Genomic DNA, 24,790 nt, shown 5'->3' with positions numbered 1-24,790 from the left:
GGCAAGGCCTTCGGCTTTAATCTGCGGGTACCGGACACCCCCGCAGGGCAGCGCTGCGCAGAGCCGGCTCGGACGGGCGGTGACCGGCAGCAGCTCGCGCCTCGGGGGCACCGCCCAGGGAAGGGCGGGCCGCACGGAGCGGGCGGCGCCGCTGCACGCCGTTACCCAGAAGGCTCTGTGGCGGCGGCGCCGCCTCACGACCGTGGCTCAGGCGCGTGGCCGGGATAGGGCGGCGCCGCGGCCGCGCGGCCAATGGCAGCGTGCCGTCCGACGAGGCGGGGCGGGAGGTAGGCGCCCGGCTGCGGAGCGCGGAAGAGGGCAGGGGGTCGGCGTGCCGTGGGCTGCGGCTGCCGGCGGACGTTCTCCACGCGCAGCCACCAATAGAGCGGGTGCGCGGCCCCGGCCGGCGCGACCCTCCCTTCCCGCAGCCGTCGCCCCGGGCCGAAGGGCTGCCGTTTGCTATAACAGCCTCACGCCCGGGGCCTGGGGCGCACGGAGGCTGCGGGCTCTCACTCGCCACCGGCCCGCTCCGTGAGGAGGAGCGCTGGGGCGGGCGAGGCTTACCTGCAGTCACCGCGCTGCTGGGCTGTGCGAGGAGAGCCCGCTGTAACAGCGGCGTGTTAAGGACGTCGGTTCCGTCACCGCGGGTGTGTGAGGACCGGGATGGCCGGCTGGGTGCCCGCTGACGCGCTGGGCAGGAGAGTGCTGTGTGGCACGGAGTACGGCACCGTGCGCTACGTCGGCAGCGTCCCGCCTCATGCAGGTATCTTTGTGTACATACGGTAACTTCTAACTCGGGTAAATTTTGTTTGCAAGGCTGAGGAGCCTAAGTAGTACTTCTGGTGAGAGGTGGTTACGGTTTCTTTACCACCAAAAGCTCTTAGCACCTCTCTTTTTTTCGTTAGCGCTCATGACCTGAAAGAAGGTTGTAGCGAGATAGGATTCAGGCTCTTCTCCCTGGTAGCAGTGCTGGGATGAGAGCTAAGCGCCTTACGTTGCACCAGGGAAGGTTGAATTTGGCTTTTAGGAAACATTCCTTCTCAGAAAGAGCGGTGAGGCACAGGGTGCCCAGGGAGGTGGTGGGGTGGTCCCTGCAGGTGTTGTGGAAACACCTGGGTGCGGCACTGAGCGACATGGTTGGTGAGCACAGTGGCACGGGCGGATGGTTGGATGGTCTTACTGGTCTTTTCTAATCCGAATGATTCTGTGAACAATGCTTGGTGATCTCTCTGTGTACAGGCACAGTGTTAGAGGGAGGCAGTCAGCAGTGAGAGACCAACAGTCTGGGCACTCCTGTGATTCCATACGCCAGTGCTTGGAACCAAATAAGATTCAGCTCTGTTTGCTGAAAGATCTGACCAGTTCAGTTGTGAGAGCACTCTATGCCATCTTTGAAAAACTGATGGTGGGATGGGAAGATTGCTTAATGCTTGGAGGTGACTAGCATTGCATTCAGTTCTAGGAGCAAGAAAGATGACCAGGGAACCATAGGTTCATCATCCTCACCTCATGTCACAGAAGGATCGTGAGCACATTCCCCTGGAATCTGTTTCCAGGTATATGAGGGACAAGATGGTAATTGGAATACCTTGACCTTTGTCAAAAATGAAAGGTCTTGCTATGATTATATGACTAGGAATATGGCTGAAGAGAATGGGGGATGTAATATTCCTTAACTTTAATAAGACTTTTTAGACAATCTCTTACAAATAATAATAATTGTTTGGAAGCTGGAGAAATACAAACCAGCTGAAAAGACTGTTAGGTGGATTGAAAGTCTGCTGGTCTGTCAAGCAGAAAAATGATAATCAATGATTTGACAGCTGCCTGGTAATATGTGAGTAACCCAGAACTAAGCTCTGGGATCATTATCGTTCAACATCTTCATTAATGTCTGGAAATGAACAAAGTTCACTCTCAACTGTCTGATGTAACAAAAAGGAGAACTGCAATACAGGCCAAGCTTAATGAACTTTAGATTTGGGCCTAAGAGATTCTAGAGGTATGAATTTCAACATGTAGTATGAAATAAACCCGTGTATCAATACAAACTGGCAAACACTAATAGCTTACAGAGCATGTTGTAAAGGACTGGATAGTTTACATGGACGGATGTGAACCAACAGTGAGCTTCTGTCACAGGCAAAGTATGCATTGTACTGGGTTACCGTAAAATGATGAACATGGCCAACAAATTAAGGGAATCTGTTGCCCCCTTCTGAGGGCAGATGTTCTTTGTAAGTTTGCACTCAGGAGAACGTATCCGGTTTGAGCCATTCCAGTGCAAGAAGAATGAGGATAAACTGGAGAATATCCAGTGGAGAGCTGCCCACAGGGTCAAAGCTGTAGACCACATGTCTCGTGTAGACAAGTCAATGGAGCTGGGCTTGGGTAGTGTGGTAAAGAGCAAAATTAAGTGATATCTAATAGTAGCCTTACAGCCCTTTGGCAGACTGTTATGAAGATGCAAATTCTTCTTGCAGGTATTAAATTATATAATAATGGGTAATAGCCACAAATTGTGTTATGGAAGGCTCAGATCTGACAACAAGAAAATCTTTTTAAGTATAGAAGTAATGCAGCACTGAAACTGGCTACCCAGAGAGGTTGAAATCTCTCAGATCTTCAAGATCTGGCTAGGTAGAGACTTAGCTGAGTAACTTGGTCTAGGACTACATATAATCTCCTGTTTTCTGTGGAAAGGCTAAGCAAACTTCAGAGGTTTGTTCCATGCTTCTGTGCCTATGATGCCATAAATATGAAAGCGTAGCTACAATATTTTTCAGGAATTTGGCTTGGAGTGGAATGGGATGATCCTCAGAGAGGAAAACATGATGGTACCTATGAAGGAACGCAGTATTTTAAATGCAGGTAAGTTTATTCCTGGTCTTAACACATCATGCATATTGGCAAAATGGCCATGAGAAAACGTACTCCCTCAACTTCTATGGCAAATCATTTTGTTATCAGTTTGCCTGTTTTAAAAAAAGATAAGTCTGAGTCAAGTTGTGACTAGCTATGCCAAAAAGGCTGTTGCATAGTTATTGATCAGTTATGGGGATTGCAATGCAGTAAATCCTTAGAAAGTAGAACGGATGTTTTCATGGGTATGTCACAAAATGTAATTTTTTTGTATTGTTACTTCTAATGTTACCTTGAGTAGCCCTTTACAGTCTACTTCAAAAAGGGAGTTCGTATGTGCTACTTACCTTTCTATGATTATTATTAACTATCTTAGATATAGTTTTGATTTGCATTTAAGATGGCTTTCACGCATCTTGTTATGACAAAATAGCAAATTCCTGTTAATTATTTGGATGTCACTTGTACCAGTGAGTAATTATTAAGTTCAGTTATATCTAATGCATGGAAAATGCAGTGTAGTTGTGTGGCCTTCTTAAAAATTTTAATAAATTTTTAATATGTCTACATACATCGTATTTAAGCTTGAAGACTCAAACATCTAACACATTTGAAACTGTGGGAATGCAGGGCTTCAGGGCCAATGCTAACAGCAGCAAGCTGTTGATTTCTGTCTCGGGGGATTCTGCAGCTGCTAAAGCTTTGAGTTTAAGAACAAAAGTAAGAATTAAGTGGATGAATTCATAGAAGAAAAGTTCATCAGTGACTCTTAAAATATTAAGGGCTATAGCTCAGCAAGTTCCTGGAGTGATAGGGAATACAACAATATTCCATGGCTGTATTGCAGAAATACTTGACCTGCTCTCATGTTTTTCCTGTTTTCTATTGCCTGCTTTTGAAGATTGTGTGGTGTTATTGAATGGTGTTTTTGACCAAATACACAGGGAAGTGACAAAACAAGAAAATGGATTAAAAGTTGTCTGTAGTCTTGCAGCCTTACTTTAGGATGGAGTTTTTCTTTGCTTCATCAAAAAATGTAAGACTGAAAGGAATTCCCCCGCTAATTTATGTAGATAAAGTTTAAGTTATTGGGAAGAGGATAAGCAAATTTCTATTTTTTTTTTTAAACTTGTGTGTGAATGCAAGTCAAAAGAATAGCTAAATTCAGTGATTTTAAAGACTTGTCTTGCTTCCCTTCCTGCCTCTGACATTGGCTAATAGCAGGTGACTGGATGAGTGTGAGAGAACAGGAATACATAGCGAGCAGTTTTTCAGGGTATCACTAGTTTTGGCTAATCATGGTTCAAAGATTTTTCTGAGCCAGAGATGGTATATTTCTATATCCATTTTATTTTTCTTTCTGGTGAATTATTCATTGAAAGCATTTGTTATGAGAACTACCTCTGAAAGAATAATTAAAAACATATAGTCATGGTGCCTGTGTTTGCTAACTCTAGAGCTTTCAGCTAGTGGAAATGGATTGTTTCCATTTCACACAATGACACAATCACACACAAAATGGCCAGGGTTGGAAGGGACCTCAAAGATCATCAATCTCCAACCCCCTGCCACATGCAGGGACACGAACCTCCACATTTAATACTAGACCAGGCAGCCCAAGGCCCCATCCAACCTGGCCTTGAACACCTCCAGGGACGGGGCATCCACAACCTCTCTGGGGAGCCTGTTTCAGCACCTCACCACTCTCTCTGTAAAGAACTTCCCCCTGACATCCAACCTAGATCTTCCCTCCCTCAACTTAAAACCATTTCCCCTTGTCTCCTGTTATCTACCCTTTCAAAGAGTTGATTCCCCTCCTGTTTGTAGGCTCCCTTTAGGTACTGAAAGGTTGTAATGAGGTCACCCCGCAGCCTTCTTTCCTCCAGGCTGAACAAGCCCAGCTTCCTCAGCCTGTCTTCATAGGGGAGGTGCTCCAGTCCCCAGACCATCTTTGTGGCCCTCCTCTGGACCCTCTCCAACAGCTTCCTGTCTTTCTTGTACTGGGGGCTCCAGACCTGGACACAGTGCTCCAGATGGGGCCTCACAAGAGCAGAGTAGAGGGGGACAATCACCTCCCTGTCCCTGCAGGCCACCCTTCTTCTGATGGAGCCCAGGATACCATTTGCTTTCTGAGCTAGAAAGGCACACTGCTGGCTCATGCTTTTCATCCTCAAGACCCCCAGGCCCTTCTCTGCAGGGCTGCTCTCAAGAACTGCTCCTTCCAGTCTGTATGGATGCTGGATGCCTGGGATTTCTTCAGCCCAAGTGCAAAACCTTGCACTTTGCTGTGTTGAACCTCATTAGGTTCACCCAGGCCCACCTTTGTAGCCTGTTGAGGTCCCTCTGAATGGCATCCTATTTCTTTCAGTATGAGAGTCTTATCACTTCTTATCCAAATGTAGTTCCCAGTCCCTTCCATGTCATAGTGCTCTGTTGTTGCTGTAAAATATCACATTGCAGATAAGATCTGAGATTAAAATGATTATTCCTATATTGCGGGGAAAGTAAGCCTGGTCTTGTATCTGGCAGAAGATCATCTGGGGACAAGAGAAATGCCCTGAAGGAGCAAGGGGGGTTTCCATCAAGACCTGAGAGCATTCAGGGCTCCTTAGAATATATGGGAATGTGTACTTTGTTATTCGTTCACATTAAAAGTTTCTCTCAAGCCAGCAAGTGGGGCTGTTCAGCCACAGACTGAATCAACAGAATTTACCTATTTAAAAAATTCAGAATTAAAAGTAGCTATTTTGAAATCCCTTCTGGGAATGCTATTGGTTATCCTTAGTCAAACAGGGATCAACAGGAAAAGGTAGGTTATATTCAGTCGTGAAAAAAAATCAGAATTCTTCTTTATCTTTTCCACTTCCACATTTGTATATGTTGGGAACCCTAGAGACTTCATTAGCAGAAAATGAGATGATAAAATAGAATCTGTTCTTTAGGGAAAACAAAGAAATCTGTGAGAACTGGTTATTTTTTTTTCTTCCCTTTAACTAATGATAAAAATAAAGTAAGGCTTGAGGAGTATGAGGACAGTCTTTATGGAAGAAAATTAATTCAACATTACATGATTTTTCTTAGCTAAAGAGTAGAAAATTAAGGCAACCACATCTTCTGAGTTTATTAACTGAAGTTCCTTCTTAAATGCTTTGAATTCAATTGAAGTTTCCAAGTTGAAGCTGGTTATATTTTGCTGTAGGCAAAATAGTAAAGTAATTGGCTGGCCATTCCATTCTCTGTGGACAGAGAATCAACTGAAGATGTTCTGGATGTATTTCAAAAACCTGAATTATTTACATCTGTATGTATAATATTTATATACATGTGTAGACTCTTCTGCTTTTCTAGCAACCATTAGTATGCTCCTAAGGAATACAAGCTCTGAGAATAATCTCAATTATATCAAAAATCAACTTTCTGAGTGAGGCTGCATATAACCCATAACAATTTTAGTATAGCAATCTTGCAGCATCTTGTCCTTACAATACCTATCCTTTGTACTCTGCTTTCTTTAGTCTCTCTGGAGACAGAGAACAGGCATGAATTGTGCACGTGGGCTTGTAATTCATGTACTAATTGTGAAGATGAAGGCAAGCTTCATTAAAAATGAGCACCTCCTTTTATCAAAAAGTTATAAAAACTAATGCCCCCGCCTCCCCCCCCCCCCCAAAAAAAAAAAAAAAGCACAAAAATCACCAAGTCTTTGCTCTCTATTTTTCTTCCCCAAATGATAGTAAATTTTTACAGTGTTTCTTTATGTAGTATATGTATATATACATTTATAAAAATACACTTTTTATAGGTTACATGTTTTTTTCCCTCAAACCTTATCAGTAATATCCTTAGTTTAGAAAACTACTTCTCTTACTCCCTGAATTCTGATGAGCAATAGCAGCTGATAGACTACTTCATACTTATATAGTCAGTGAATATTAAGATGTTATAATTATGAAATAAACAAGAGATATAAGCAGGTTATAATAACAAAAAGAGAGTAGATAGAATGCTTACCTGCATCCTGGCTTGCTGCAAAACTCCAGAGAAGGGATCTCCAGAAGAGATCCTTCCCTACTGGCAGTCAGCTCTTAAATGGGTCTAGGAGAGGTGGAGCCAGGCTCCAGCCCTTCTGGCAGCATAGGTGAATTGCCTTCACCTGTGCTCCCGTGGCTGACTCATTGCTTGCCTCAGGTGATCAATCAGAGGTTTGGGCCGTGATTCAGCAGTTCCCATACAATACTGTAAACAAATGCAATGAAAGGACTTTTTTTTTTTTTTCTAAAAATTGTTAATTCTTTCTAAGGTAACTGTGAAAAGAGTGCTTCACACACACACACACACACACACACACACACACAAAAAGTGTTTCAAAATGGCATTTTAAGAGGAAAGTACAACTGAATATGCAATTTCCCTTACCAGGGGATCTTCTTGGTAGTCCTTATTTGGTTAAATCTGTAGAACTGCATACAACTGTCTGTGGTCTTTATAGTAAGCTCTACGGAACTAGGACTAAATGTATTTGTTCTGTGACAGTGTTTGAATCATACATTATGTGGTACTAATTCAACTTCTTAAAGAGTATGAGAACCAATGGACAGTATAGCAGTGCTTCAAAATACGCTGATATTGTGAGCGTGTCTTGTTCCATAGAAGCGGAGGAAGCTATTATTTTGACCTTCAGTTGCAGCAGTGCATCACGCAACAAAGTTATCTGTATTCTACAGTATTTCAGGTGAAATGAGAGCTGAGTAATCAAGCTTTAAAATAGTGTTAAAATTTATCTACAGCTTTTGAAACACGAGTATGTTTTCAAAATAAAGTTTTTGTCCCATGCACCCATTCACAAAGTTACTCCCTAGGAGATGTGGGCTCCAAGTGCATGTGCCTACCCTGGGCACGTGTGTCCCCACATCTCCTGTGGGACATGTGGGTGCTCCAGCTCTCATGTGAAGAGAAGGGAGAAGTGATGCTGCCAGTAGGGTGACTTTTGGCAGTGTTAAACCAAGTCTCAACTGTTGCTTTGGTATTCTCTTCTTTTTCCCCAAGTTAAAAAATGTTTAGGTTTCTCCTGTGCTTCTTTCGTTCTGGGTCTTCCTTCTCCCATTGGAAAAAGAGCCTGAGCAATTCCCCGGTTATTGCTTAGTGTGGCAAAAGGCTCTTCCTCCTTAGCCATACTGGGTTTTTGAACAGACATCCTCTCAGACAGTTTCAGGTATTCCTTTCACAAGCAATGTTTACACATGCATCGCTATTTTAGCAGCTTACTTCCTAAGTTGGGAGTGACTTCCTGTTGTAACACACGGCGTGTTTTGATTCATAATTGAAAGAGCTGTTACCTCCTGCCAAAGAATAGCTTTGTTCTTCCCCAGTCACTTCTGATTTTCAGCTGGTACTGTTACTAAGAGTGTGGACCATATTAAATGTTAAGGCCTTTCCCTAGGTCTGCCCAGGCAGAGAAAAGTAGGGAAGCACTGTAACTGTAAAACTTGCTTCTGTGCTATGTTCAAAATTGCTGAATTACAATTGCTTGCTTTTTGTTGTTGTTGTTGTTCTTTGTGATCTCTTCTCCCATCCCACACCCTCCTTGCATTATTAATTTTACTTCGGCTGGGAACTTTGATTTTTGTGTATTTTTTAGTCCTGAAATGGCAGACTATCCTTGCCAAAGGCATTGCATATTTTCAGTTTCTTCAGCTGACTTTTATAAGTTGTATAGGGACACATTTTTAAATTTACAGACAGCAATTATGACCTTCAGGCATTACTGTTGGCATTACATTTGTGTTGCTACCTAAAAAAAAAGACCTGTTCATATTAAATTAAGCTCTCTCCTTCAAGAATGGCAGATTCACCTCCCAAAATATCTACTTAGAACACAAAAAAGTTCTTCAAGTACAGGAAGATGTCACTGTCATTTTAGTATCTATGAAGAAAAAGCAGTTGCTGTGCGGTAAGGGAAGAACGCATTCTCAAGGTTGCTTTTAGCCTCGGGAGTTTCCAGGCTGGGAGGTTTGGTGGTTTCGCTGCGGTGCTGCTGTACTCATCTGCGACTTCTGCCCTCTGCTGGCAGTAGAAGGGTGTTGAAATAAAGCCGCTCTAAGCGGTGCTTGAATGTAGAACCTTCAAGTGAGCATCTGGAACTGCAGGTGTCCAATTTTTTTCTTTCCTTGTTTTGTGAAAATTCAGAGTCAGCTTTCATGTCTGTTTGACTGAGGTTAACTTGCAAGAACTTCAGTTAGTTGCTGACATCTTCAAAGCTTCTGCTGTGTAGTCAGGAATTTGATACATCATAGCAGATTAATCCTAGGTGTCACTCACAAGCTTTGTTTGATGTCACAGCAATCACGGCCTCTATTCTAAAATAAAATTTGAAGGATTTTCTTTAATACAGCCTGTAGCTTCTTCTAAAAGAAGTCTGATTTATTGAGAACCTCCCCCTAAAAGGAAAAAATCTGTTTACGGACCGTCTAGATGAGGTGCATTGTTCAAATGGCTATCATTTCTGACACCATCTGATCTCTGTAGTGTGTATGTCTCCACCCATGATAACTATCTTAATATATTCGTTGCAAAACAGCCAGTACTGGACAAAGAAACCTTTCTGTCTACCTTTACTATCCAGAGCAACAATACCAGGATCTCTCTCACTAGCTGATTGTCAGAGGCCTGCTTGGACATATTCCAGAATATAAGAAGGGTATAAAACTATAAGACAGCTTCCAAAGGAGGGCTATGAAGGCAGTGAAAAAGAATAGAGGTCAGGATGCATGGGGAGCATTGGAGGTCCCTGTGTGTGCCCAGCGCAGAGCAGAGGAGCTGAGGGGAGGCCTGATGGCGGCTGCAGCTCCTCACAGGGAGCGGAGGGCAGCGCTGAGCTCTGCTCTGTGTGACAGCGACCAGGGCCCGAGGGAACGGCATGGAGCTGCGTCAGGGAGGGCAGTGGGGGCTGGGGACAGGTGCTGAACCAGAGGCGGTGGGCATGGAACGGGCTGCACGGGGCACGGCCCTGAGTGCTGGAGTTCAGGGAGGTTTGGACATTGCTCTCAGACACAGGGTTTGGATTTGGGGTGGTGCTGCATGAAGCTGGGATTTGGGCTTAATGATCCCTGTGGCTCCCTTCCACTTCGGATATTCTATTGGCCTCTTTATTTTTCAGTTATGAATATTGGTTGCCTATAGGCATGCTTCTTCATGAGTCCAGGTGCTGTACATTGGTTGTGTGATATGGGCATGTGGCTTGTACAGCTTCTATTCCCTAGTGTGAAGATTAATACAGGGAATGTATTTTAGGGAAAACAAGTTACAGGTTACCTCTCTCCTTGAACATGTAATCATTATGCCTGAAAATAAGGTCTTATTGCAAAATCTCCTCTTCTGTCCTTCTCTTGGACAGTTCTTGCAAAGGCAGGTAAGATTAATAAAATTGAACCGAAAAAGAGACTGTGGAATGGATTTGATTATACATTACGTAAGTTTGTGCTGAAAGGGAGAATACTCAGGAGTGGCACAAACAGGAGAGAGAAACCCCATGATCTTTCTCTAATCAAAACAAGACAACAACAACAACAAAAATAGGAGAGGCTTGAGAGAAGAAATGTACCATATTTAACTGTAGCTTCAGATCACCCTAGTGCTTGAGAAAACAGGGCAAGCTAGTTTCCTTTACTTTTTTTCTTTTTTTTCCTCGAGGGTAGAACTGGCTTCTGGAAAGATAGTGAGAGAAAAGGGGTGTCAATGGAAACAGTGACCCGAGAGGTAAGAAATGGGTTTAGGAAGCAGTATGGTAATGGGGAGGTCCAAAGGCTTTGTCTGTGCCAGGGATAAACAGCATGATGAGAAGGATGCTGGTATGGAGGGTTTAAGATTAACTCTGATGAGTGAGCTGGAGAGAGAAGAGAAGAAACAGAATTTTTGAGTGCAAAGGAATAGAGATGACAAAATGGGGAGAGACAAGGTGATGGGAAGAAGAACAGAAGATTTCAGACTAAACATACAGCAGGAGGTAAGGTAAGTTACAGATAAGCAAGAAGAATTGCTAGAGCTGGTCGGATCTTGAAGCATCTGCTGTCTACAGAGCTGTTTGACTTGAGTAAACACAAAAGTAGGAATGGTGTACTTCACGTGTAAGAGATGTAGTTAATAAGGTAGTGAAAATGTGATTTATTGTTAAAAGAAGTTGTATTAAGGAAGTGTCACAAATTTATGTTAGAGAAAATTGAACGTCTGAACTAATCAAATGTTTGCAAATTATGAAGAATAACTTGAAAGAAATGGGAAGAAGGGCTCAAAAAGGTGTTGCTGGAGCAAAAATGTACATAATTGAAAATTTGTGTTGAGTATGAAAAGTAAAGTATTTAGAGTAAATAATATCTTGTTTCTATCCAGATTATTATTAGGATATGAGAGCACTTATGTAAATACTGCAAAATTTAATGAATAAAACCAGCACAGGCACTTTCCAGTACTGATTTTTTTTATTACAATTTGAATATATGGTGCCATCTCCTTGCGATGGATCCATAGGATTCATGGTCTCTAGTTACTGTTTTTCTGAGAGAATTTTGGATTCAGTAGAGTTGATGATGTATATTATGGTTTGTTAATGAGCCACTCAATGCTTACGTGATGTTTTGAAAAGAATTTTATTTATGTAAGTAGTTTCTTCCTCCTGGGTTCTTTCCAATCAAAGTTAGTGCTCTTCTCAGCTGGAAGGCAGACAGGTAATCATAACTACCAATTTTATTCCTGCTGTTTTCTGGCTGATCCTCCTATTATATTCTCCATCTGTTCTGTGATACCATTTCCACAACTTGTCTTTGCCAGTTCACCCTACTATTTCCTTTCTAATTTGATAGAAATTGTCAAAGCAATTGCATGGCAAGAAATTGTTATGTGGTTTTTTTCAGCACAAGAAAAACTAAGACATTTCATAGGACTGTGTAGAACGTGGATTATCTTGCTAAAATTGTTGAATATTCAGTTTCAAAATTTTACCAAGTTACTATTAGTTTTTTTTATTTATTTGAGTTAGTGTGAGGTAAGATACAAATTGTACCACTTCTTATGGTTTTTTGTTTTTTGGTTGGTTTTTTTTTGGATGAAAGGACAAAGCTACATTCTCAATCTCAACATTTCAAATGAATTATTCAGGTGAAATGGCTACTATTCTGAGTGTTCCTATGGGTCTTAGGTAGAGCTAAGACTCCAGACGTATTTGTCACATGATTTGAGATAAGTTTATATCTGTCAATTGGAAGAAACTTGATTTGCTGGGTAAGAATGAGTTCATAATGAGTTTGGAAAGAACCAGACAGTTATTTCTGCTATTGGTACTGACATGGCAATGTTCATGTTTGAGTACATTTGGTGTTGATGATTTTCAGTTCTTACAGTATCTTACTTACGTCGAATACTAGCAGCGATACTTTGCAAATATTGCCTAATTTGCTGAGCAGGAGTAGAGATGTCTGATATTAGTCTGTACAGTTGCTCTCTGCCTGCTTTGGTTTGTGGTATTTTTTAAAAACTAATACTCAATTTTTAAACTTTCTCTTTTTTAATCATTCTAATGGTAACTTTTCATCTTTCACTGTTTCCTTGCTCTTTTCCAGGCATCCCAGAGGAGGGTCGTTTATCCGCCCAAACAAAGCAAATTTTGGAGTAGATTTTCTTACTGCAGTAAAGGGCCGGTATGGATTGAATGAAAAACAAGATGCTCAAAATGGAATAGAGAGTACGTGTGTATTTGGAAAGAAGACCGTGGAATTTGTTGGCAGAGATTCTATTGAAAAAAAACAAAGGCAAGTGTAATGTGAAATCTAAGATACACTCGTGTCAAATACTAGTTTGATTATAAGGAAAGCAAAATCATATGGTCCTCAGTTCCTAAGGTAATTATTCCATTGCTACTGGAATATTGTTTCCCCTAAGTTCAAGAAACTTGTTGATAAATTAAAGATCGCTTGAAATTTAAGATATTGAGTCTATAATTTCACATAGTATTTTTTATCTGATGTGATTATTTGCTGCTGACAAAAGGATTGACCTTGCTTGTTCCCTTTCTCTGTTTCTGCTCACCAAAAGGTGAGCTGGTTTGGCTTGTTGAGCCAGTATGAAACCATTCACTGTTGTGTAGGCTAGTTTTCTGTTGGATCAGTGTATTGACTCAACTTGTGTAGCAGCTACACAGTTGCCAACACAGTTAAGATATTTTTTGTATCATCATGAATGTGTTTTATAACTTTGTATATACACATTCCTGGTCCTCTTCAAATAAGTGGGTTTTCTAAGTGTAGTCCTTCTTGTTTCATCTTAGTTTAGTGGTATCAGCAACGACTATGTAACAAAGAGAAAGAAGTCAGAAAGTCACTGTACAGCTACTGATGTCTTTATCAGTCAGTCCATGTCAATTTCCATTTATTTATGAGGGTAAGAAAAAAGGAACTGATTTAATGATGTGCAATAGACAGCAGTTTGAATGGCCTCCAGCACCAGCAAGGTATCAGTTCAGTAGGTGGCAGTCTCCTCTCTGAGCTGGTGTTCCATAACTGTATTCCTTTTGTCTCCCAGAACATATTTAGTAATCAAAAAGGCCTTTTTCCCCCCCTTTTTTCATAAGTGATATAAAGAATATAAAATAACTTAGAACTGCTTGCAAAAACTATTACAAAAAAATTACTTGGAAATGCCAACTAAATTCCAGTTTGCATACATTTTGTCTGTTTTATGACTTTTTCTGATGTGTGTCAGTTGTGATGTGTGGGAGGCAGAGGAGAGGTGCATGAAGGGGAAGAGGAAAGTGGGAGAGAAGAAAAAAGTGTGATTAAACCAGACCTGTTTTGTAGTACAAGAGGTATACAAGAGAGATACAATGTATGACACTCATTCTCAAGGAGATATTTATGAAAAGAATATTATTTTTTTGTAACAACCAGGTGCTTATATTGTGCATGTTTGTGTTTGAAGATTGCTTAACAGAATGTTCTTCTTCATTTAGCCAGCTGCATCGACTTGTACATATCTCAGTGCATGAATGCATGGTGAGCCATGCTGGTCAGAAAGAGGAAATCAGTGGAACGTGTGCTAGTATCCTTTTGGAATATTTGCTGCATAATGTAATACCACAAATAAAGTTTGTATTTTAGCACTCTGAGCATTCATTTCAAGAAATGAGGAAGAGTATCTTTATCCTTTTGTTACAAAAAATATTTAAAATTGAAATTTGTATTTGTAAGCTCAGTTCAGTGTTTACAGAGTTAAAATGTAGGAGCCCACAGTTTTTGAGGAGGAATGCAGATAGTGACTGAAAATAGCCATGTTATCGGAGGTTATTACTGTGGCTGCAATTTCAGCAATTGGAAATTTTTTTTTTTAAATATAACTCTAGAATAGGTAACCATATAAAAAATACAGTTGATTTGTTCTGTAGGTACCACAGGTTTCAAATATGTAACAAATAATGTATTCAGTGGACTACACATTATGGCAGTGTTACAGAAAATCAAAGCGAGTTATTTCATTTATGGGGACTGGTAAAAATTGCTATCAATGCAGAAATTTATCCATTTTAAGATTTGTAAAGTTAAGCTTTTTTATAACAATTCGAAGCCATTTCTGTGCTGTGCTTTCTGTACAAATGAATGTAAAATTTGCTGTAGCTGAATGGTAGTATCTCTTAGGGCTAACAAAAATATATTCCATTTTCCCTTATTTGATTCAAAACCAAAACCTAATTTTAGTTCCTGAAAAAGGAAGTTCAGGCTTGAGATATTTGTTTTCTTAATATGAAATTTCAGATATCAGACATATAGATCTATCAAAAAATCTGGTGTCACACTGGGATACAGTAATAGATATTGCTTCTCAAGTTCCAAATCTGGAAACACTTGATATCAGGTATAAATATTCATGTTTGGATTTCTGTTCCTTTGGAGGTAAGGACAAAAAAGAAGAGACTATTTTAGATATGAAGTCGACTTTCAAAAGATAAATGAGTGCTTCAGTATGGGTTTTAATGGCAGCTAAATTTTAATTACTATTATTTTTTAAAATCTGTTAAAGAGTATATATACATGCTTGCATATGTGATCTCTGTTGTCCTATTAACAACTTCCAAAACCTTCACTGTATGATACACACAGTTTAGCTAAAATAATTTGAAAGCAGTGTAAGCTAAATTGAAATAAACACTGAGTTACTATAATGAGAAGGTGTGCCCAGTGTTTGTATTTGGTTTTATAGCTAACCTGAGAAAAATATAATACCTACAACTATTTAAAAATATATTTTTTTAATTTTTTTGATTGTTTTTTGATTTTTTTAATTGTTTTGATCTTCTGTCAAGAGTTTATTCTAAAAAAGAAGTTACCAGGTATGTCTGTTAATGAATTTTTGTGTGTGCACAAGTAGTGTTGGAGGAAGTATCCAATCCACCAATAAATTCCACCAACTCTCTCAGAGCTTGTTTAAATGGGAAAAAATTATTGTAAGTGTGACTACATTGAGCAATTTCTTGTACTAATATGCAAGTACATCAGACTTTAAGAAAGAAAGAAAAACTTTGGGGGGGGGGGGGGGGGCAGATAATGAAAACTAACTTGAAGTCTTCAGTTTTGAATCTTTTAACTGTTTGATAGTGATATTTTTGCTGTCGACATTTTCTACGTACTTTCTGTTTCATTCTCACTAGTTTCAATCAGCACTAAGGAGTTTAAGCCCCAAATCAGGCTTGGTTTCATTTCTTATTAAAGAAAGCCATTATTTTCAAATTTAAAATGTAAGGAAGGAAGGTGTGGGGGAAGCCACAGGTGAGTAAATATGCATCCATGAAGTAGGAAGGTAAATTAGGAAAGAATGAGTTTGAATGTAAGTAGAATTCTGTCTTGTAGTGTTTTTAGGTGTGTGAAATGCTATCAGTGACTTTTTAATTATGCTTATTATTTTTGTCCTTACTCTGTAATTCCAAATGAATGACTTCATAAACAATTAGATTTAATTAAGTTTGTGCTAATAATTACTCTCTTTACACAGTGGAAACAGAATGAAATTTCCATCTACATCAATTTCTGTATCTAATACATTTTCAAAGTTGACAACACTGGCACTTAATCAGACTGAGATAACATGGACAGAGGTAATAACTTTAAATCTTTTTTTTTTTTTTTATACTGCTAGATTTTTAGACAAATAAAGCACAGTAAATATTTATACATTTTATTATTCTTCTGAAATGTGATCATCCTTAGGAAAGGTGCTGTAACGTAATTGTATTAGTTGGAAAAGTAGATTATATTGGCACAGGAGTTTAATAAGAAAATGTTTGACTTCATTTACATCTGTAAATTACCAAGTCAACATAAAGCAGTTTAGCTTCATGTTCCAAAGATTTGAAAATTTTGTTTCCTTGAGGTTTGTGAGAGTTTGTTTATACTTTGATGTAGTTAATAGAACAAATGCAAAGAGAACATGGGTCAGTATGACATGAAATAGTTGCTTTGGCATCACTTTGCATGAGCATGAGATTGGCTAATGGAAATACTTGAAATACATCATGCAACACAGATTTAGCACAGAATAAACTAAGCTCTGAGTTGTTTCAGGAACTGAAACTTGCAAATATTTCATTGATTCTGCCCTAATATCTCACCTCATTAAAGGCAAAGTCCTGTTGTCAAATGTGCTAGCAGTGACATTTTATCTGGAGCAGGGGGAGGAGAAGGCCTTATGAATCCCTTTTCAGTAGTGCTATGTTACTTATAGGGACTTGTAAGTAGTAGTCCCTTATTTGGATTTCTCTGCATCAGATCTTACAAGTTCTGTGTTGAGAAATCAGCTGAATTTTCAAATTTCTGCTGTCAACTGCTACCCAATAATAGAGTACTTACCAAAACTGGTGTTCTGATTGAAGTGGAAGTTAAGTGTTTTCAGTTTCTTCTTTTGAGGCTAGAGGAGGATCATTACTATGAGGGTTTTTTTGGTATCTATCTACTGTCCTTTTAAACCATTGGTGCTAGTTGATAATCTTTCCATAATGGCAGCAATATGAATGTTGAATTGAATGGAAGAATTTAATTATTACACTCTAAATGCTGTCTAATGCACATCAGAGTAAATTTGTGCATTGAGAAGAGGTTGGTGCTGCTGGTGGCTTGCATCCCAACCAGTTTGGCTAAAAGAGTTGTGTAGCTTTGGCTTAGAATTATAGAATACCAAGGTTGAAAGAGACCTACCAGATTGTTCAGTCCAACCATCCACCAATAGTTCTCACTAAACCATGTCTGTCAACAGAACAACTAAATGTTCCTTGAACACCTCCAGGGTTGGTGACTCCACCACCTCCCTGGGCAGCCCATTCCAGCACCTGACCACTACTTCATGCAGGTTACAGTTCAATATGGGTAACAAAGGTTCAAAGCTAAGCCTCTGGTTAGTCAGAGCAGTTTAAAATTAGATAATATTTTGCATTTGTTTTTGAAACTCCAGTCTAGCTGACAGTTTAGCGTAGCTGCTAAAGAGGCTTTTGATGCAGAAGTCTTTTTTCTAAAATTAACATTTGTTTGATTAATTCCCTCATAAGACATAAGCCTGTGCTTAAAAGAGGTGGTGTTCCAGGGCACACAGGGGGGAAAAATTGAAGGCACTCCATGTTATTAATACTCTGTGAAGAAACCACTTAAAATGTTATTGCTAAAGCTGCATGGGAAGTTACATTGAGAAGTCAGCTTTTTAATAGAAAATAATAATGAATGTGATCCAAGCCACAGAGAAATGCAGAGACTGGCAATGAGAATGTAAAAGAAGTCTGAAAATCCTGGAAATGTTTTCATCAAAATTAGAGCCATCTAGAGCATTTCAAAGTAATGTATCGCCATATGTAAGAATGTATGGCATGGGGATAGGTCTTAAAAAGAAGACCTGTATTTTTGTTTTCATTTGTTCTTCTCTTTTGAAATGTTCTAAGAATAGAGACTGTCATGCAGTTTTGCACGACTCCCATATTTACCTGTCTTGAGCATTGGTTTTTCCAAAAAGTTATTTGTGTATTGTATGTGCACATCAAAATACATCTGAGATTTCTGTTAGTGTATCACTAAGAGAGCATTTTACTGTATTATTCCTTTTGGTTGTTCAACACGTACCATATAATCTTCAGGGGGACAAGATGTCCTGTAAAGTATTTTAGAAACCATTGAAGTGAAAACTGAGTTAATCCATTTGAGAGTAATTCATAGTTTGGACTCCAAAACTACATTTTTTTTTCTCATTCAATATTTAAATCATAGCAATCTGTTTTCGTTCTGTTCTCAAACTAATATCTTATATATAGGGGAAAAAAAAAACAACACAGGGTTAGAGCAGAAGTGCAGCATCATATTGCTGGCACTAGCAAGTGGCAGGTAGTTGGGAAAAATTAGAGGCAATAGACAGGTATACAGCAAGAGCTTCTTATCAAGTCATCTGGAATTCCAAGGCTTCCTGAGCTGGCGGCCGTATATTTAAATAATCTGTATTTAAATAATCTTTGTGGGTTTTCTTTCATGATTTATTTAGCAGCATTGAGGATCTATTCAAAATTTTTTATATCTACATCTTGTAAAATCAGTTTAATTATGTGCTGTATGAGAAAATATCCCTTTTGGCTTTTGATCTTGCTGCCTGATAATTTCATTTAATAATTCCCAACTTTTTATATGCAAGTAGCTGAGAACAGCTCTGTTGCATTACTTTGATGACTCTTGTTAAGTTTCTTTCCATCTTTCCCATTTACACTATTTACTTCCTACACTAGTTCTGGATACAAGAAAGTGCTGCTTAGAAGAAAAAGAGTGTAGTACTTATTTCTGGTTTTGAGACATATGATTAGTTCTGAATATGTTCTGAGGGAATCTGCACAAAGTATAATTTCTGGAATATTTTTTTCCCAACTTCTGTTGCATTAAATGATGTTTTGCTCGTAGGTTCTTCTTTGTGCTCCAGGATGGCCAGTACTTGAAGAATTATACCTTACTTCAAATAATATTTCAGTTTTGGAAAGGTAAGATGAGTAACATACATCAATCTTTTGTGACTGATGTGCTGCCAAGTTATATATCGCATAAAGGTACATTACTGCAGTGTTTATGTCATCATGACATAATTGTGAAATACACAGTGCAAGCTTCACATGATGTACTTCCAAATACATTATATAAGTACAATTATCTGTGTGCAGTTATACACATAGAAAACTAGTATTGTAATGAAAAATAACCTGAAATATTCTGCTTTTGTGTGGTGTTTTGTTTTGTTATTGTTTTTCAATATGGCAGGCCTGATAATGTCCTGCAGACCTTGAAACTGCTAGACCTTTCAAACAACCAGCTACTGGATGGAAGTCAGCTGCACCTGATAGGACATCTCCCCAGGTAGCTGTTAAACAAATTTGCTGGAAGTTCTTTGTCTTATCCTGTATATTCATTCTTCTCTGTGAACTGAAATATGTTTGTTTTTTAATGCTTCTTGGAAGATGAATGGAATCTTAAAGCAGAAGCACTTTTCCCTCTTGAGGAGAGTATCTGAATTACTTGAGCTATCTTAATACAATCTTAGTTTGTAAGCAAGACATTCTTAACTCGTGTGTCAATAAGTTTTTATTATACACTTACAAAACTGAAATTATTTATCACTTTACTAAGTTCTTTAACTGTTAACATCTACAGCATTTTATCTGTGACAACAGGACAGTAGAGAGTTGTTGTAGAAAAGCAGAAGAGATTTGGATGTGGCTTCTTAGGAATGGTTTTATGTCCATGACAGTGTCATAGAGGTTCATCAGTAGCTGCACAGCCATCACAGTTGTTTGAGTGTGCAGAATGCTGTTAGGGCTCTTTGGTGAAGGTGTGACATTAAAGACCATTGGTGATGGGCAGTTTCCACAAGCAGGCCATCCTATACTGTCCATTTCTTTGTCCTTTTTTTTTTTTTTTTAATTAAAAAGAAAACAAAACAGTGAGATTGGAGGGAGGCAAAGCTTGAAATTATTGCACTTATTCTCTAAATGCTCTGCTAAAGTCTGGGTGCTGTCTACTGCTGTGTACTTGTCACTGATGTCAAAAGTCTATTGCACCTTTGTTTTTAAAAAACAAAGCAAAACTTGAGGTGGGTTTTTTTGGGAGGTTTATTTTTAACGAAAAATGTGCTCTACTAATTATTATGTCTTTTACATTTCAGATTAGAACAGTTAATACTTACCAACAATGGAATATCTTCTGTACACTTTCCTGATGCTGAGTTTGGTATGTAAAAGAAGCATTTTGTTTTGGCCTTACAATTCTGTTCACTTAAAGTTTTCATTATTGTTTGGACTTATTCTTTTTCCTAGGATGCAAGACTAAAATGTTTCCTTCCTTAAAACGCCTTGCAATAAATGACAATAAAATCTCACAGGTAGGTTTGCTTGTGAGAGCTTCACATTTTGTAAACGTGTGCATCTTTGTTTAAGGGTAACTCGCAATTTGCTTGAGATTAGTTTGATTGCTTGTGTAAGAACTTGAGGCAAATACTGAGCTCTTTGGTCAACTCACAGGTGGGAATTTCAGAGTTTTAAAAGATCCCTAGCATCTCAATTGAAGAGATTTATGGTGGTGAGTCCTATCCCTCTGCTACCTCATAATTCCTCATGTGGAATTCTATCAATCTAAAATGCTGAGTAGCTCCCAGTTTGTCTAGGTTTTTTTTTTAAATTAAATGTTCTGCAATTATTGTCTTCATCAAATGAAGAGCATGGAAGTAGTTGGTTCTACTGCCCAGAAGAATTGTTTCATTCACAGTTACTGCACAGGAAAGGCCAGTGTCACTGCTTATTGTTCTGCAATGCAGTGCACTTTATGTTTCCTCAACAGACTCTTTCCCTCCATTTCAGTGGTCGTCGATCAATGAGCTTGATAAACTGCCAAGTTTGCAGGTACTGGAGTGTCGCAATAACCCTCTAATGGACACAGAGAAGAATCCAGAGACCCTGAGACAGCTAATTATTGCCAAGATAAGTCAATTGGAGTTTTTGAACAAGTCTGAGGTATGTGGTGCATCAAGAAATTGCACGTCTGCAGAAAAACATTTCAAATCATTGCTTGATTAATTCTTGTTCAGCTTCTTTTAAGATTGTTTGTTTGGAGGTAGGAAAAGTAAAGTACCAACTATTCCATCACTTTGGAAATGGGGCACTTACTGGGAACATGAAGTACAGCCCCATTTGTGAACATTGCTAGTTCAACAGACATTAGGATGTGGGAAAATATAAAATAGCACCAGCATTTCTCCATCAGTTCCTACTGAAATTGCAGGACCATTAATAAAAAGCATACACTTGCCCAAAAAGAAAAGGAAAAGCAGCATAGTTAACCCATTTCAGTTATCCTCTCTAATAGAAGGCTAGGACTATCTGAACCAAATCGAACTTGCAGCAAAACTTTTACATAAAGGAGGACAGAAACAGCATGTGTTCTGCAGCTACAAACAATACTTCAATATTCATGTATGGATCAGTCAGTACAGGAGGTAGAGCTCCTAAGATACCCAATAGTTTAAGGTACCATAAATGTATGGATCAGTTAGTGTTTAGAGACTGGTTTGTAAGATTATTGGTAGAGTTAAAATGTACTGAACAGGGAAGTAGCAGCGTGAGTCAGCGTCGTGAATTAGATTTTCTTTTCTGGAAAGCCATATCATTTTATTGTGCTCCATTCTTGTGTCAGTACAGATTTTTCCTGATGAGAGAAGAGGAGCAGAGCTTGATTACCGCAAAATATTTGGGAAAGACTGGCTAGCAGCTGGAGGGCATTGGGATCCAGCGAGAAACAAACCCAGTAAAGAATTTCTTGCTGCCCATCCCAGATACCTGTCTCTTTGCCTTAGTAAGTACAAGTCCGATTCCGTGGTTGCTCTTCTTTGGGCTGCTGTTGAATTTTAGTCTCGAAAGTGCTCATGTCTATGTGTGCTTTCCTTTATGTAGAATATGGTGCACCTGAAGAAGGAGAACTGAAGGGACAACAGCCTTTGACTCTGAAAAATCAACTTTTGAGTAAGAGGCCAGAAATGGTCAAAGCCTTTCCTTCCTAAAAAAAATGTTTTTATGAGTTTGGTGTTTCCTGGGTGTATAAGGAGGACACAGGGCTCCAAAGCCTTTGAGAGGTCCTGGGGTTGCAACTTGTAATTCTGCTCCTCAGAATTAGACTTGTCAATGCTTTTAACTGGATACCTGCTTATCATCTGTATTCCACCTCCTTTTCCCCTGCAATCCAACCTGATTGATTTTCTTAATTAAGAGTTAGTGAGGAAGAGAAGTACTGATATTCTCTTCTGCCAGCGTGAACAATTTTTCCATGGAGGAGATTTGAGATTTTAAGCTTACTTTCTTAGCTGTTCCCTGATTATGTTTTTTAATGTATATAACTACTTTAGGACGGTCAAGGAAAAATATCGCTAAGTTTGGTGTGTGGAGCTGTTGACATACTTTATCTAGATTATCTAGATTACATCCCAGATGTAGAAATTCTCTTAGCTTTCTTTCCTATTTGATAGAATTTATCTTTTTTTTAAAAAAAAATAAATTTTAAACAGTATTGTAAAGCATTATATTTTAATGTTTAGGTAGAAGCAAAGTAGAACAAGGAATATGAGGCTGAGGGGAGGAAACAGCCTGTATAAAAGCAGACTTAGAAAGCTTTTGTGTCCTATTAGAACACAGCCTAACTCACTAATGCCTTGCTGTTCTTCCTTAAGCTTTGACAATTAAATGTCCTGACAACCCTGAGCAGAAGCCTGTAGAGAAAAAGCTACCAGGTAAGTCTTGTCTTGTTGTTTTAGCAATTGATTTGTAGCTCCTTTGCAAATGACTGTAATAAAGGATGTCAGCTGCCCCTAGCTTTGTCAGCTCCTGAAGATTGTCCCCTGATGATTCTGTCATATAAAGGAATGACAAACATAGAACTCAGTTTAAAAAGTCATTTTTCTGATCCTCATCCACTCACTTTCAGTCCAGTTTGAAAATTGCAAGTTGATGCTTGTTCTTATTACCATGGCTGCCACTGGTTTCATGAGGCGGTCAGAGGCCAACCACTGCATCTGAAACCTGATGGATGTACTAACCAGTAATAAGAACGAAGTTGAAAGAGCTAAATATCTAGACTGCAATTCTAGAGCTCTGTAAGGTCTCTTGTCTGTCTTAAAAATGACATCAGGAGACTGATGCTGACCTGCATCAAATCTGTCTTCAGTGAAGTTTTAGCACCTGTAGTGACAACTAAAATGAGCAGACTTGGTTCTAAATCAAACTGAAGGTTTGGAAAGACGTGTCAGAATGGAGTCTGAAAGAAAACAACTTAGTCAAGCTTTATTCTAAAATAAAAATCACATTTATTATCACAAGTTGCATAAAATCAGATGATAGATAGATACAGCTTTTACAAAAATGTTTGATAGAAAAATATTTGTTTTAAGTACAATGTGTGGGATTACAGGAGTAACTCACTATTGCTGTGCCTTTAGGTAAAGCTTCAAAAGAATTAAAAGTTGAACTTGTTTTTTATATCGAGTAGATCTATTGCAAACAGCTCTCACCTCTGGAGCAAACTACACTTACTCAAGATTCATTACAAAAAAATACGCCTCAGTGTAACTGACTTCATAATAGAAACTGCTGTACAGCTCTGCTGGCAGTCTGCTGGGGCCTGGCTAATGTAGCAGCACTTACTGGTAGGAATGGCATGAGGTCCACAGTGCTATTTGTGTCGGGAAAGCCGATTCAAGGTACAAAAACTTGAAGGAATGGGCGCCAGCTGCCAGCAGTCAGAACCTGACTGGTACATGTCCCAAAGGTCACTTGGTTTTAGCATGGAGTAAATTCAAACTCAAAGGTGAATTATGAAGCCGTAACACTTCTGTTTGGTATATGGGATCCAAACACTTAAAACATGGTAGTGTATTTTGTCTGATCCGCCAGAGATTAAACCATTTTCAACTTGATGTTAGCAGTTATCATTTCAGGTACAAAATATGTTATTGCAGTGTTAGAACTGAAGCAGCAGTACAGCCTTTCTCTGTTGCTATGAGCAAGTATAGCTGAAAAAACAGTACAGCTCTGTGGTAGCAGCATTTTTCTAATAACTTTATCCCCCCCACCTCCCTTTTTCAGAGTCCATGACTATTCAAAGGGTCAAAGGATTGCTCTATCGCCTACTTAGAATTCCTGGTTCGGAACTGAAACTGTCCTACGAAAGTTCTAAAGTGAGTTAAAATTAGGTAATTTAGCAGTAAAATACTTCATGCTGATAAAGTTCAATAGCATGTTCTGAAGTACTGCCTAATGACGCTGATTTCACACAAGGAGTGTGCTCTTCCTGCTGTAATTTAGAACCCTGTAATATGGTCCTTGGCTGCCTAATCTAAGTTTGGTTAGAATATACTAGAATTTATTGAAGTCTGATCAGACTACTTTCTTCCTTTCTTATTCTAGCTGAAAGGAAAAGAAGTTGAACTTGACAACGACTTAAAGCCTTTGCAGTTTTACTCAATAGAAAATGGAGACTCTGTGTTAGTACGGTGGTAAGAAGAGACACCCTTGGCAGACTGAAGGAAGAGCCAACACTGGAACTGCAGAAGCATCATGGACTGTCTGCAGACACCGTGTACAACCTGTGCCTGAACATGGCTGGGAAAACGTGGTACCAGAGGGCTCAGTGGTAATGCTGCCAGCTCCTAAGCTTAGTAGTGGTCTCCATGAAAGCCTTTCCTTTTGATTGCAGTGTCTTATGTAAGAGATACCAAATAAATAGCGCTTCAATTCTTCAATTAAATAAATCTCTGGGTAACCCTTTTGCCATTATTTTATATTACTTTCCCCCTGCAGCAGTGAGAATTTGTATTTTACTGAAGTGACATCAGGATCAAGTTG

General features: G+C 39.2%; 1 protein-coding gene across 1 annotated transcript; it reads left to right on the top strand.

Annotated features, from left to right (window-relative positions):
* The first annotated feature begins 273 nt into the window (after window positions 1-273).
* On the top strand, window positions 274-24,698 carry TBCE (tubulin folding cofactor E). Its single transcript, XM_031592063.2, has 16 exons — window positions 274-763; window positions 2,787-2,871; window positions 12,474-12,662; window positions 13,859-13,947; window positions 14,658-14,757; window positions 15,892-15,994; window positions 18,819-18,895; window positions 19,170-19,265; window positions 20,071-20,135; window positions 20,222-20,286; window positions 20,762-20,914; window positions 21,599-21,752; window positions 21,851-21,919; window positions 22,621-22,680; window positions 24,032-24,123; window positions 24,353-24,698. The coding sequence occupies exons 1-16, from the start codon at window positions 664-666 to the stop codon at window positions 24,443-24,445; spliced, it is 1,590 nt and encodes a 529-aa protein (XP_031447923.2). The 5' UTR covers window positions 274-663; the 3' UTR covers window positions 24,446-24,698.
* Window positions 24,699-24,790: the final 92 nt, after the last annotated feature.

Source organism: Phasianus colchicus, chromosome 2, assembly GCF_987193195.1.
Source record: "Phasianus colchicus chromosome 2, bPhaCol1.hap1.1, whole genome shotgun sequence".
Taxonomy (NCBI): Eukaryota; Metazoa; Chordata; class Aves; order Galliformes; family Phasianidae; genus Phasianus; species Phasianus colchicus.
Note: the sequence above shows the minus strand (reverse complement) of the source record. Positions and strands in the feature narration are given on the sequence as shown.